We start from the raw sequence: 15,505 nt of genomic DNA, 5'->3' as shown, positions 1-15,505 counted from the left end.
AATGCTTTGATTCTTTGTAGCTGTCTACAAAAAGAAGCTTCTCTGTTAATACATAATTTTAAAAAGTATTTTATTATTCATTATTAGTGAAAGTGAGAATTGGCACACCAGGGCCTCTAGCCTGTGCACACAAACTCCAGAAACATGTGCCACCATGTACATCTTGTTTATGTGGGTTCTGGGGAATTGAACTTGGGTCTTTAGGCTTTGCCAACAAGTGCTTTAACTGCTAAGCCATCTTTCCAGCCCCCATAATTTTAATTATTAGCAGCCTGTAGTCCTGATAAAGTAATTTGTCTTCTCATAGTAGGACTCAGTGATATTCAGGTTCTGTAACGATTCTTCCTAAAACACATCAGGTTAAAGGACTGTAATGAGTTTAGATAAGATTAAAGACTAAAGTCTTGATTAAATGACAAGTTTTAATTAATTGTAAGACTCTTACTCTTTCCAAATGTTACAATTGCTTTTTAGATGTAGGTCAGTCTCTCTCTTTCTCTCTCTTTTTTTTTTTTTTTTTTCTTCACATTTTGAGTTTAGTAAAATGGGGAATGTTTTAATGACTTTTCTTAATTATCTGTTTTTTTTTCCTTTTCCTGAAGCAGGGTATCACTCTAGCTAAGGCTGACCTGAAACTCACTCTGAACTTTCAGTCTAGCCTTGAACTCATGGTAATCCTCCTACCTAAGCCTCACAAGTGTTGGGATTAAAGGAATGTATCACCAAGCCCATAAATTTTCTTATTTTTTGTATATATATTAGACTTCTGCTTTCCTTCTTTTCCTGCATTTTGTGATGAGTGAGCACACATTTCCTAAAATCTTGAGCTGCTAAAAATGACTGAAATTGTGGGCTGGAAAGATGGCTCAGTGGTTAAGATGTCTGCTTGCAAAGGCTGAGTGGCTGGGTTTGATTTTCCAGTACCCACTTAAAGCCAGATGTACTAAGTAGCACATGCATCTGGAGTTGTTTATAGGGGCAGGAGGCTCTGGCCTGCTTATATACACACTCTCTCTCTCTTCCCAATGAATAAACATTTTTATACTATATTTTTAAATGGGGTATATAATAGATTAAAAGTATATTTTGTTGTTTCTTTCTTATTACCATTTTTACCTTCCCTTTCTTTCTAACTCAAGAAACTTGGAAGCTTGAGTGTGATAAGCCAGCCACTTAAGAGATAGATTTCAGATTTATATATTTTTTATAATTAATTTTTGAAGTTAGCATTACAAAGTAATGAGTTTGATTATGGCATTTTCATATATATTATTATACTTTGTTCTTATTAATGTCTCTCCTCTGACTTAATATTGAGTTTTATTTTCAAGATTTACTATTAAATATAGTTAAGTATTTGGATTATATTTGCTTTTAATGCATATTCTTTAATTTTTTTAGGATCAGTTAAGTAATCAGAAGGCAGAAGACACCATACAGCAATATGAGAAAGTGTGCAAAGGTCAGAAATAAATTTCTATTTTCAGTATTACAATGGCTGTTATATACTTAAAATAACAATTAACATTCTCTTTAAAAATTCTGAAGTGAAGTGAGGGCTGTGATGTGACTTTTTCATAATACTAAAGTTTTACTTCTAATGGATAACTTACATACTTGAAGCTTCACATTTTCTGTAAACCCCTCCAAACCATCACTTGCGTAAGAGCTGTGCATTCCTTCCTTCTCTTCAGTTCTGGTCTTCCTCATTTTCTCTAATACTCTTTTGCCTCTTTGATCAAGAGCCCTGATGCCTTAATCAAATTTTTTGACCATTAAAAAAAAAAACAAACCAATAATCAACATTCATTCAGAGCAGCATTGATTCCTTGGGAATGGTCAGTATCATGTAAAAAATAAAGTCAGGGCTGGAGAGAAGGCTTAGTGGTTAAGGTGCTTGCCTATGAAGCCTAAGGACTCAGTGTGAATTCGCAAGTGCACACATAAGCCAGATGCACAAGGTCGTGCACATGTCTGGAGTTTGTTTGTAGTGGCTTGGAGGCCTTGGTGTGTCCACTCTCACTCTCTTATCTGCCATTTCTATCTCTCTGTAATATATAAATTAAATTTTTTAAAAAGTTTAAAAAGCCGAGCATGGTGGCATACACCTTGAATCCTAGCACTCAGGAGGCAGGGATAGGAGGATGGCCATGAGTTCTAGGCCACCCTGATACTACATAGTGAATTACAGGTCATCCTGGGCTAGAACAAGACCCTACCTTGAAAAACAAACCAACCAACAAACAAAAAAATGAAAATAGTTTTTTTTTAATGTTACAAAGATTACAATGACTAGAATATAAAATTTCTGGACAAAAGTATATAAATAATTTAGTCAGTGAGGAAAAGTTTTCTTTAGTTATTTTTTTATGGTGTGAGGTATCCAGTCTCAGTCCTCATGAATGCTAAGTACACTCTAGACTGAGAGCTGCTCAAGCCCTAAAATGTTTTTCTTTCTTTTTTTTTAAATTAAATTTTTAAAAAAGATTTTTTTCTTATTTATTCATTTATTAGAGAGGGAGAAAAAGAAAATGAGAATGGTCACACCAGTGTCTTGCCACTGTAAATGAATTCCAGATGCATGTGCCACCATGTGCATCTGACTTGCATGGTACCTGGAGAATTGAACTGGGATCCTTTGGCCTTGCAGGCAAAGGCCTTAACTGCTGAGCCATCTCTCTAGCCCTTGCTTCTTATTGTTACTATTTATTAAACTCTTTATTGATGACCTCCATATAGATAGATACCATGATCATAATCCCCTCTCATCATCCTTCTTTGTCTTTCTTCCCCTATACTTCCCTCCACTGACTCCCTTTTTCCTTCCATTTAATCCCTGTTCTATTTTGATGTTATCATTTGTTCCTTTCCTATTATTATTATGTGATCTTGTAGCGGTAGAGCCAGCCACTGTGATGTCATGAATGCCATGACCACTTTGTGTCTGTAAAATAGCAGTTTAACATTCCTTGGGCTCTTACATTCTTTCCTCCGCCTCATCTGCAGTGGTTCCTGAGCCATAGAGGGTATGATGGAGATGTCTCACTTAGTGCTAAACATTCCACTGTCACTTTATCGCAGCGCTTGGTCAGTTTTGCGTCTCCTCTGTAGCCACCACCATTGAAAAGAGAAGCTTCTTTAACCAAAAGTGAGAGTAGCATTAATACATGAGCATAAAATTAAGTATTTAGTTAGAAGGCAGTTTGATAGGAATAATATATTCACTTAAGAGTATTAGCTCCCCCTCTCCCTCACTCACTCTCCCAGGGCTTATGACCTCCATAGCCATAGGCTCTTGATTCTGTTTTTAATACCAGGCAGGAATTTTATGGTACTTTGATGTTTATGTTTTTCTCATTTTTTTAAAATAATATTTATTATAAGTGTGTTTTATCTAAGTAGAAAGGAAAAGTCTTGCCTCAACTTTTGTGATGTAATTGTGCTGGTGACTCAACCTGTCTGCCAGCTTTCTTGAATAAGGTATCATCTTTGTTCTGCTTTCTCCTGTGACAGTTCATTCACTCCTGTGATTTTCGTTGTATGTGATGCAATATTCTACAAATTTTCTAAATTTCTGTTTAAATACTGAATGCTTTTCATTTAACTATCCTATTTAATTCTCCCTAAAAGTTAGATATAACAAATAATAAATAAATAATAAAAATAAATAAATTTTATAGTTTAAAATATTTTATTTATTTGAGAAAAGGAGAGAGAGAGAGATTGAGAGAGAGAGAGAAAGAGAGAAGGAGAGAAAATGAATAGATTTCCCAGGGCCTCCAGCCACTGTCGACAAACTCCAGACCTGTGTACCACCTTGTATATTTGGCTTAGATGGGTCCTAAGGAATTGAACCTGGCTCCTTTGGCTTTGTGGGCAAGTGTCTTTACTTATAAGCCATCTCTCCATCCCAATTCTTTAAAAGTATGTACTCATTAAAAGATTAGTAGGCTGACATCTATATACAAAGCAGTACATTTCTTATCACCAATTCTAAATGGTATTTGCTATTCCAAAACGAAACCCTTTACCTGATAGTCATCTACTTCCTTCTTTCTCTATTAACACCAAATAGCCACCAGTCAGCTTTTCTGTTTATATGGATTTACCTAATAGAATATTCCTGCTAAGTAGATCCATGCACTATTAAGCCTTTTGTGCTTGACTTCTTTCACTTGTTTTGAAATTTCATCCATATCATGAGTTCTCTGTTTATGGTTTAATAATCTATTTTTCAGTCACACCATATTTTTGTAGTATATGGACATTTGGTTATATGTATGTTTTGCCTTTTATGAAAAATTGTGTGTAAGTGGTCAGGTAAGTGTAGTCTCAGAATTTTGCAGATGATGTAAAACTGGGGAAAAAAAAATCACATAGTAACTTTTTATGAAAAGTTGCCAGGTTGTTTGCTTTTTAAGATTATTATTTTCTCTAAACTGCTTTCTACAATGGCTGCCCAGTATCTGCCAGCCTTGTTTGAGGGTTCTGACTGTCTGTATTTCCACAGGCTTTGAGCTTTATAGTGCTTCTGTCACTGCACCACGATTCTATGCAGGGATTGACAGGACTGGGTGACTGGGACTGACCTGAGCAAAGAATTCTTGCTTTTTTTGTTTTAAGCTTTTTGACAATTAATGGCTGATATTTTTTGCCTTGTAACATCATAATTCCAATTTTGCCCCTGTCTTCATATTATGTCTTACCTCTGTCTGTGTGTCTGTCTTCTGTCTGGGGTTCTATCCAAATTTGCTCTTAGAATTGTACCAGGCATATTGGATTTATGATCTGCTTTAATCTAGTATTGACAAAGTCTTTTTTTTTTTTTTTTTTTTTGATTTTTTGAGGTAGGGTCTCACTCTAGCCCAGGCTGACCTGGAATTCACTATGTAGTCTCAGGGTGGCCTCGAACTCACGGCGATCTTTCTACCTCTGCCTCCCAAGTGCTGGGATTAAAGGCGTGCGCCACCATGCCCGGCCAGTATTAACAAATTCTTTTTTTTTTTTTTTTGTTTCTAATTAATCTTTTTATTTCTTTTTTTTTTTTTTTAATTTTTATTAACATTTTCCATGATTATAAAATATATCCCATGGTAATTCCCTCAACAAATTCTTAATTTGATTGCAGTCAATGAAAAATCTCTTTCCAAATAAGATCACAATTGCAGTGGGTGGATATGATGCTATTCAACACAACATCCTAGTGGCTATAAAGTAGTATAGAGTGTAGAGATTTTAATTTGTGTTTTCCCAATAACTAGACATGTCAAGCATCTTCTTTTACAGCATTGATTCTATATTTCCCTTTGCATAATGCCTGTTCACGTACTTTGCCCATTACTTTTCCTCTTTATGCTGGTGATTGATCACTGGGCCTTGTCCACGGTAGCTGTGCATTTTACCACTGAGCTACATCACCATCATTTGCCCATATTTTAATTGCGTTGTTTGTCTTATTATTTGCAACATTCTTTCTGGGGCACACTAGATCTGAATGGGCATCGTGTGCTGAAATGAGCCCTGTTGTGATGTGCATCAGAAGGGGCAACAACCTCACCTTTCCCCTTTATCTGTTCCTTGCTGACAGGATGACGTAAGTCATTCATGACATAGTCTTCTTTCCAAGGGCCAGAAACAATGTAAGTCTAGTAACACTGTGATTCCTGAGGAGATGACTTAAAAAAAAAAAAGAAAACAGTAGACATACATATTTTATTTTGAATATTTTCAGAGAAAAGGACCTAATATTAAAAAAAAAAAAACCCAATAGGTTAGATAGGGATTTAGCCCTTTTTAGTTTTAGAAGAACAAGACAATTTCTGACTCTAGAACATGTTGTACTGTATTTACTAAAATTATGATTAAAGAAGGACATAAGAAAACTTGGATCTAGTTGTTACTAATTTTTAGCACACTCCCTGCAAATATTTAGATCTTAGCATGAAAGAGAAGATAATTAAGGACATGCGCATGACCCTGGAAGAGCAAGAACAAACTCAAGCCGAACAAGATCAAGCCCTTGCGGCCAAGTTAGAGGAAGCTGAATGGCTGGCCTCAGGTAAAGTAAGAGTGTTCATTGCATAGAACCACAATCTAGTCTAGTTTTACTTTCCTAGAGTTCTTTTCTTTTAAAAGTAGTATGGAGTTTGCAAGTATACTTGAAATGTGATTTTTTTGAAATAATTTTCAAAAAATTTTTGTTCACTTATTTGAGAGAGAGAGAATGAGAATGAATGAATGAATATGGGCAGGCCAGGGCCTCCAGCCACTGCAAACGAACTCCAGATGCATGCACCATCCTATGCATGTGGCTTATGTGGGTCCTGGAGAGTTTACCTTGGGTCTTCTGGCTTTTGCAGGCAAACGCTTTAACCACTAAACCATCTCTCCAGCCCTGAAATAATTTTTATTTATGTATTTGAGAAAGAGAGGTGAGGATGGACATGCCAGCTTGCTACTGCAAACGACCTTCAAATACATGCGCTGTTTGTGCATCTGACTGTATATGGGTACTAAGGAATTGATCCTGGGCTAGCAGGCTTTGCAAGCAAGCATGATTAGCCACTGGGCCATCTCCCCAGCCCCCATGCGATTTTTGAATGTCTTTACACCTTTCATTTTCTACTGTGCCCCACATTCTTTCATCTAGTTAAATAGTATTTTGTAAAGAAGGCATAAGATAGATGTCTGAGGATATTGCTCAGGTGGTAGAATGCTTGCCTAGCATGCATGCACCCCTGGTTTTGGTCAGTAGCATCACATAAAACAGAGTGTGGTGGCACATGCCTTTAATCCCAGCACATGGGAGGTGGAGATAGCAGGATCAGAAGTTGAAGGTCATCCTTGGATACATGATGAGTTTAAAGCTAGGATGGGTTACATGAGATCTTGATTCAAAACAGAAACGAAGAAAAAAAATAAAATAAAATGCTGTAAGGCCATTCCATAATCCCGTTGTGGGAGAGAGCTTTGGATGGGCTTAGAACTCTTCAAGCCAGTGACTCACAAAGACTTCTCCAAATTATTAGCAAAGAACTGAAATATCCATAGACAGGGAAAAGAGAAAATTATGAAAGATTTATTTCGAGAGTAAGAATAGTAGAGAAGAAATGCTTCCAACCCTAGAACTGGGCTGGAAAGAGGGAGAAGAAAAATCAGGAAAATTTCATATTGAGGCTTGGATCTGGTCCTTTTGTGAATTAGGCATCCAATAGGATGAACCTCATTGCCAAGTTCAAATGTGTATAAAGGACCTTTCCTGACTTTTGGGTCCAGAAGACATTATAGACGCAGAAAGAGTATGCCTTTAAGCCCATGCAAATGAGGAAAAATCAGGAAGCTGCTTCTAATTTCCATCTTTGATCAGACTGGAGTGCTAGTCTCTCCAGGGCATGGTGGAATCCATATTCTTTTGGGGGCCGTTAGCTGACGACCCTCAAGAGACAGTTACTTTACTCCTAATCTGAACCCATACCTTGCAAATAATTTGCAGTGTTCTAGCCATTAAAAATAACTTGTCTGTAAAAACAAATAAAGCAAGTTTTTTTTAACCTAAAAAGTTATTTATATATTTACAAAAGAGAGAAAGAAGTGGGGGTGGGGGCAAGAGAGAGAATGAGCATGCCAGGATTTCCAGCCACTGCAAACAAGCACCATACGCATGTGCCACCTTGTGCATCTGGTTTATGTAGGTCCTGGGGAATTGAACATGGGTTGTTAGGCTTTACAGGCTACTGCCTTAACTGCTAAGCCATCCCTCCAGCTCCCATTGTTTTTATTTTTTTGAGGTAGGGTCTCACTTTAGCCCAGGCTGACCTGGAATTCACTATGTAGTCTCAGGGTGGCCTTGAACTCACGTGATCCTCCCGCCTCTGCCTCCGAAGTGCTGGGTTTAAAGGCATGAACCACCATGCTGGGATATTTATCGATTCTTACAGATACAGGGGAAGTTCCATAATGACAGAAAAAACTGGCCTGCTTTCACAGGTCCAAGCAGAGAGAGAATCTGCAAGCCAAATCTCTGAAACCACACCACAAACAAACACATTTCCAGGCACTTTGTATATCTTTAGATTGGAATTTCAAATCCACCACTACACCGTAGGGCTGGACCCTAAGATCTGCTCAGTGACATCTCTTCCAGTCAGGTGGCTGGGAATCCAAGAAGTTTTAATACACTATTTAATCTATTGAGGGACATTTATTCAAACTACTACATAGAGCCTCTCACAGTATCTGGACCATTAGTATTTTTTTGGTTAGACTGGCTGACCACAGAGCCCAGTGGTCCTCCTTTCTCTGCCTTCCTCAGGGTAGTGGCATACATGGCCATGTCCAACTTTTTACATGGATGCTGAGGACTGTTGAGCTCAAGTCCTCATGTTTTCATAGCAAATGTTCTTTCCTACAAAGCCACCTTTCCCCACCCACCTTATTTTTTGAGGCAGGATGTATCACTGAATCTAGAGTTCAGTGACTTGACTGGACAAGACAGTCTGTATGCCCTGGGGTCTTCTTATTTCTGGAATTATAGGCATTCACCACCATGCCCAGTTTTTTATGTGGGTGATGGGGACCAGAATTCTGGTTCTCATTCTTGCATGGCAAGCATTTTACAACCTGAACCATCTTCCCATTCTACTTGGCTGTTTTTGTTTAATAAAGCTTCAAAACCAGGATACTTGAGATGATTTAGTGTAAGTGTCCTCATCTGTGAAATGTGGTAAATGATGACAATGCCATGGTTGTGATCAGAAATTTTTTTGTGGCAATCAAAAGAAATGATAAAGAACAGTGTGAAGTCCTGCTGTTACATACTTTCCTAGTCTACTTTTATGGATGTTACTTCTTTTCCTTTGAGAACTGCATGAAGTTAAACCCTATACAACTTAGGTTGAAATGAATTCATACCGGGTACGCCGACTCAAAGTGATTGGTTGGTCCTTTAGTTACTCTTTTCTGGGAACTTAACTAACAACCATCAAAATGTCAGCTGAGGGCTGGAGAGATGGCTTAGCGGTTAAGTGCTTGCCTATGAAGCCTGGGGGCCCCGGTTTGAGGCTCTATTTCCTGCACAAGGGGTCACTTGTGTCTGGAGTTCGTTTGCAGTGGCTGGAGGCCCTAGCGCGCCTATTCTCTCTCTCTGTATGCCTCTTTCTGTCTGTCGCTCTCAAATAAATAAAAAAACAAAAAAAAAATTAAAAAAATGTCAGCGGATAAAATAAGCTCAGTTCTCTGCTGAGATACTAACACACCCATCAAGACTCAGGGACTGACTGTTATGGAAAGGGGTCTGGAAAACTAAGAGCCCCACGGTGGGCAGAAATATCCTGAGGTAAAAGCTGCTCCACCCAGAGACTGACAAAGGCCCTTGTTACCCATCACACCTTGGACCCTATTGAGGAAGGTCCTCAGCAGACTGGGGCCGGGTTTCAAGAGATACAAGACCTATGTTAAATGAATATCTATGTAAATGTTCAAAAAGAATATTTTCAGGTCCATCCTGGTCTATATTCTAGATTGTTCTGAGACTTTGTAACATTTGAATGTTCCTTAAAAAATAATTTTGCATCTTCAAATTAGAACTGGAAAAATGGAAGGAAAAATGCAATGATTTGGAAAGCAAAAGTAAGCAAAGATCAAATAAAGAACCTGAGGATTCCCCAGATATGCTCAGCGAAAAGCTTAGGAAACTTCAAGATGAGTTACAGGTATGAGCTTTTTCCTTCTCTTTCTTTTATCTACGTTTTCATTACATTTCTGGTAAGTGGAGAACACAGTATTTAGCATTTGGTAGTTGATTTGGTATGGGTTAAATAAAATTGGGGATTAGTATTATATATATACACAAGCATTGAATGCAGATTGAAATGACAAAAAATTGTTAAATAATACAGTGAAAATTGTGTTTGAATCCTTAATTTTATATGCTTAACTTGCTTTTTTTAAAAATTTTTTTTTGAGGTAGGGTCTCACTCTAGCCCAGGCTGACCTGGAATTCACTATGGAGTCTCAGGATGGCCTCGAACTAATGGTGATTCTCCTACTTCTGCCTCCCAAGTGCTGGGATTAAAGGCGTGTGCCACTACGCACCACATTTGCTCTGTTTATACACATTTGTGTAATTCATAACTTTGTGTATATGTGTTTATTTATGTGTACATTCATGTGTGCATGTGGAGGGGTATAAGAAAACCTCAGTTGTCATCCTTAGGAACACTATCCACCTCTTTTTGTGACAAAGCAGCTCACTGGTCTGTAGCTTACTAGTTAGCTTAGACTATCTGGCCAGTGAGCTCCAGGGATTCCTCCCTCTCTCTCTCTCTCTGTCTCTCTCTCTCTCTCTCTCTCTCTCCCTCTCTCCCTCCAGCACTGGGATCACGCTGGCCAGTGAGCTCCAGGGATTCACCTCTCTCTCTCTCTTTCTCTCTCTCTCTCCCCTCCTCCCTCCCTCCCTCCCTCCCTCCCTCCCTCCCTCTCCCTCTCCCCCTCCCCCTCCCCCTCCCTCTCCCTCCCTCCCCCCAGCACTGGGATTACGTATACATACATCCACATCTGACAATTGATATGGGTACTGGGAATTGAGCTCACATGTTATAGTTAGTATGGTAGGCTCTTTAAGAACTCAGACCCATGTTCCATAATTTTCTCTCTTAAAAAATGTATTTATTTATGAGAGAGAGTGAGGCAGATAAACAGAGGGAGAGAGATTGCAAGAATGAGTATGGGCATACCAAGCTTCCAGCTACTGCAAATGAACTCCAGACATGTACACCATTTTGTGCATATGGCTTTACATGGGTACTGGGGAATCGAACCTAGCCACTGAGCAACCTCTTAAGACTCTCCATAATTTTCTTATTCAGCAAAATTTGCTCCGGAAAAGATGAACATCAGGAGAATTATTTTGCTGTTATTCAAAGTTATAATCAAACTTGAATAGGAATACAGTTGTATGTCTGATCACTAACATAAGAAAGTACTATGTAGAATATATTTAAGTTTTTTTCTCTTGAGGGTATGTGCATGTGTGTATGTTTGTGTGCAGATTTATGCATCCTATGTTCACATGTGTGGAGGCCAGAGGAAGGTGATGGGTGTCCTCCTCTATTGCTCTTTGGCCATATTCCCCTGAGAAAGAGTCTTTCACTGATATTGGGACTCTCCATTTTTAAGTCATTTTGGCTGACCAGGGAGCCATAGCAATCCTCCTACCTTCACGTACCTCAGGGCTGGACTTTTAGGCATTTGGGGCCATGCCCTGATTGATATATGGGTGCTGGGGATAGAACTCAGGTCTTCATGCTTACATAGCCAACACCTACTGTACTGCACCATCTTTCCAAACATGCTGAATTAACTTCTCAGCCCTATGCTTTTTTTCCTTTTGCACTTTTGTGTGTATATTTGTGTGTGTGCATGCATGATTGTGAGTATGGGTGTGAATGTCCATGGTGCATGTGTGGAGGTCACAGGACAGCTTCAGGTGTTGGTACTTGCCTTTTAGTTTTGGCAGGGTCTCCTGTCCTGTTACTCTCTGTTGGATTTGCTAGGCTGGCTAGCTGGTGAGGTTCTGGGAACTTCTCTAGCCTCTCCTCTCATCTTACTTTCAGCACAGTAGGATTGTAGATATTCACACTGCGGTATCTGGCTTTACTTGGGCTCTGGGTAACCTGGGTATCTGAACTTGGGTACTCATGTTTGTGTACCATACACTTTATCCACTGAGCCATCTCCTCAGTCCCCTATCCTAATTTTGTATTTATTAAATTTTTCTGTTCATCTTTAATGTGTTATATGTGTGATTACAATATATTAGGTAAGTTTTTCCATGTAATTTAGCAAGTACTATTTAAAAATTTCATGTATATATTTTACTTAAATATATTTATTTATTTGAGAAAAAGAGAGGGAGAGGGAGAGAAAGAATGGGTGAGCCAAGACCTCTTGCCTCTGCAAACAAACTCCATACACATGTACAACTTTGTGCATTTGGTTTTATGTGGGTTCAGGGGAATTAAACCCAGGCTATCAGGCTACAATTACAAGGTACCATTCTATTGCCAGGTTTTTGCTTTCTCCTGATATTTAGGAAGACTTCAGTCACCATAAAATTTTAAAATATTTCTTGGGCTGGATGGCTTAGTGGTTAAGGTGCTTTCTGGTAAAGCTGAGGGACCCAAGTTCATTTCCCCAGTACCCATGTAAAGCCAGATCCACAAGGTGGTACATGAGTCTGGAGTTTGTTTGCAGTGGCTAAAGGTCCTGTGTGTCCATTCTGTCTCTGTCTGTCTCTTCTTAGGCATACTGACAAAAGAAAGGTTTTAAATGTATTCTTTAGAAAAATAAAATTTGTAAATAAAAGCAAGTGTAATCTGGGCGTGGTGGCACACGCCTTTAATCCCAGCACTTGGGAGGCAGAGGTAGGAGGATTGCTGTGAGTTCGAGGCCACCCTGAGACTACAGAGTTAATTCTGGGTCAGCCTGGACCAGAGTGAGGACCTACTTTGCAAAACAAACAGAAAAACAAACAAACAAAAAAAAGCAAGCCTAGGTAATGTTTCTTTCTATAATTAGAAATAAACTTTGAATTATTTAACAAAAAATGTGTTTTGTGTTCTTTGAAAGGGTCAAAAGTGATACATTGTATAAAAATGCTATATAGATTTGCTGTCTACTTAGGCATATGGAAGTAACTTTTATCATTCTTACTCAGGACTCTGAAGAGAAATACAAAGCAGATAGAAAAAAGTGGCTAGATGAGAAAATGATGCTTATTGCTCAGGCAAAAGAAGCTGAGAATTTGCGAAACAAAGAGATGAAAAAATATGCTGAAGACAGAGAACGGTGCTTGAAGCAGCAAAACCAAGTGGTTGGTAACAGTTATACCTTTGAAATGTTTCACTTTCTTTCCTTGACTACTCATCCTTTATTTATTTGTTTATTGAGCAGGTTAACTTTCTGTGAGAAGTTTAACAGTTTATTTTGACATTCTCTTGTGGTTTTGTCGTAACTTTCTCTGTTTATTTAGCAAGTGGAGAAAATACCTCATTGCTTCTCACCTGTATAATGAACATAGAAATATCTTTTCGGCTGCAGTTGTTTTCTCTATAGTATTTTTAAGTATTGCATTTTGAGCTGTATAATCTAACATGGTATGTGCATTTATCTTGTAAACTAATTATATCAAATTTTTTTAAAAATTTTTATTAGCATTTTCCATGATTATAAAAAAATATCCCATGGTAATTCCCTCCCTCCCCTGTCGACACTTTCCCCTTTGAAATTCCATTCTCCATCATATTACCTCCCCATCTCAATCATTGTACTTACATATATACAATACCAACCTATTAAGTACCCTCTTCCCTTCCTTTCTCTTCCCTTTATGTCTCCTTTTTAACTTACTGGCCTCTGCTACTTATATCAAATTTTAACAGCTGAGTCAATAAATTTTTAGAAGATTCAGGGGACATAATGTTCAGTTTCCCATCGAGTAACTGTAACCTTTATAAATTCTTAATTTGAGTTTTGTTTCCTCTTGTTTTAATTGATAGTTTGTTTGACCTGTCTTGTGGGCAATCAAAAAAATCCATGATAATAAATAAGTGATTGTAAATGCAGTGTTCCATACCAACAGTTTACTATTATCTATTGTATGGCTAAATTTTAGACTTCATTTGAATTTTGCTAGTTTCTCCAGCAGTTTTTTGGGATCAAGATTTAAATGTTGTATAGCTGTCATATGTCTGTATAGTATTGATTCATCATAGGCCATTTCTTGTGAGACCAACAGCTGTTATTACTGTATCTCTGAGAAGCTTTTTTTTTTAAATGTTGTAATTCCATGTGATTAGAGGTATTTCTAGAAATAAATTAGTCTTCTTTTTGTTTCTGGAATAAGTACCTGAGATATTTATTGAATTTTTATTTATTTAATGAATTTATTGAATGAAAAGGTTTATTTGGATTTCTAGCTTAGAAATTGCAGTCATGGCCAGCCCATTGCTTTGGGCTTGTGAGGGCATGTTACGACGAGAACGTGTAGCACTTCATTCCAAGGGTATGACAGAAAGGTTGAGACCATGACCCATAACTCTCTGCTCAAGAAATTGAAGGAGGCGCTGGAGAGATGGCTCAGTAGTTACGGCACTAATGACCCAGTATACCCACGTAAAGCCAGATGCACAAAGTGGCACATGCATCTGGAGTTTATTTACAGCAGCTGGAGGCCCTGATGTACTCATTCTCCTCCCATCTTCCTTGTAAACAAACAAATAAATGTTATTTTTATGAAAATATCTTTTAAAAAAGAAAATGAATGGCATAAAAAAAATCTGTTAGGCTGTTGGGTGTGGTGGCACATGCCTTTAATCCCAGTACTAAGGAGGCAGAGGTAGGAGGATCACCGTGAGTTCAAGGCCAGCCTGAGACTACAGAGTGAATTCCAGGTCAGCCTGGGATATAATGGGACCCTACCTCGAAAAACAAAACAAAACAAAACAAAAAATCTGTTAGGCTCACCTCACAGCATTGTCGAACTGGGACTAAGCTTTCAATACATGAGCCCTTAAGGACATTCCAGATTTAAACTATAGCAAGAAATAATATTTAAGTTGAACAGAATTCTGATGTGGTAGTATTGACTACTGGCTTTATTCCTAGCCCACAACCTATTGGACATTTTGGCCATTGGTTAAGAAGGAAGAAGTAAAACCTGTTGGCTATTCCATCCCTGACACTGAAAATTTTTCTAGTGACAATGTATGGCTTGTGGGTGTGCCATTATCCAAAAAAGTCAGTTTCCATATGACTTATTCATATCCTCTTAGATTTTGGTTAGCCCTCCCCCACCTTTCCTTTACTCAATCTCTTCCCTTGACCTCACTGAGGCCTTTCCACCCCCCTTAATCTGTTCTACTTACATATATAATACCATCCTCTTAAGTCCCCCTCTCCCTTTCTATTCCATTTATATCTCCTTTCTAGCTTACTGGTCTCTGCTACTGAGTTTTATTCCAGCTCACATAGAAATCCGATCATTTGTAGCTAGGAACCACATATGAGAGAGTACATGCAATGTTTGGCTTTCTGGGCCTGGGTTACCTCACTTAGTATAATCCTTTCCAGACCCATACATTTTCTTGCAAATTTCATAACTTCATTTTTCTTTACTGCCCTGTAGAGCTTCATTGTATAAATGTGCCACATCTTCATTATCCACTCATCAGTTGAGGAACATCTGGGCTGGTTCTGTTTCCTAGCTATTGTGAATAGAGCGGCAGTGAACATGGTTGAGCAAGTATCTCTAAAGTAGTGAGACTAATCCTTAGTACACATGCCTTAGGAGTGCTATAGCTGGGTCATATGGTAGGTCTATTTTTAGCTGTCTTCTTTTTCTGTATTTTCGCCAGCATTTATTGTCATTTGTTTTCATGATTGTAGCCATTCTGACAGGAGTGAAATGGAATGTCAAAGTAGTTTTAATTTGCATTTCTACATGTCC

At 38.2% G+C, this 15,505-nt stretch overlaps 1 protein-coding gene across 3 annotated transcripts in view; it reads left to right on the top strand.

The window, feature by feature from the left end:
- Kif20b (kinesin family member 20B) overlaps nucleotides 1-15,505 on the top strand; it is an 84,658-nt gene that overhangs the window by 54,598 nt on the left and 14,555 nt on the right. For all 3 annotated transcript variants that reach the window (XM_045153626.1, XM_045153621.1, XM_045153613.1), the window contains 4 exons: nucleotides 1,402-1,462; nucleotides 5,933-6,058; nucleotides 9,583-9,710; nucleotides 12,716-12,871. In XM_045153626.1, the coding sequence (XP_045009561.1) occupies nucleotides 1,402-1,462; nucleotides 5,933-6,058; nucleotides 9,583-9,710; nucleotides 12,716-12,871 (471 nt within the window). The remainder of the gene's footprint in view (nucleotides 1-1,401; nucleotides 1,463-5,932; nucleotides 6,059-9,582; nucleotides 9,711-12,715; nucleotides 12,872-15,505) is intronic.

This window comes from Jaculus jaculus, chromosome 1 (assembly GCF_020740685.1).
Source record: "Jaculus jaculus isolate mJacJac1 chromosome 1, mJacJac1.mat.Y.cur, whole genome shotgun sequence".
Lineage (NCBI taxonomy): Eukaryota > Metazoa > Chordata > Mammalia > Rodentia > Dipodidae > Jaculus > Jaculus jaculus.
This window is presented reverse-complemented; position numbering and strand designations above follow the sequence as displayed.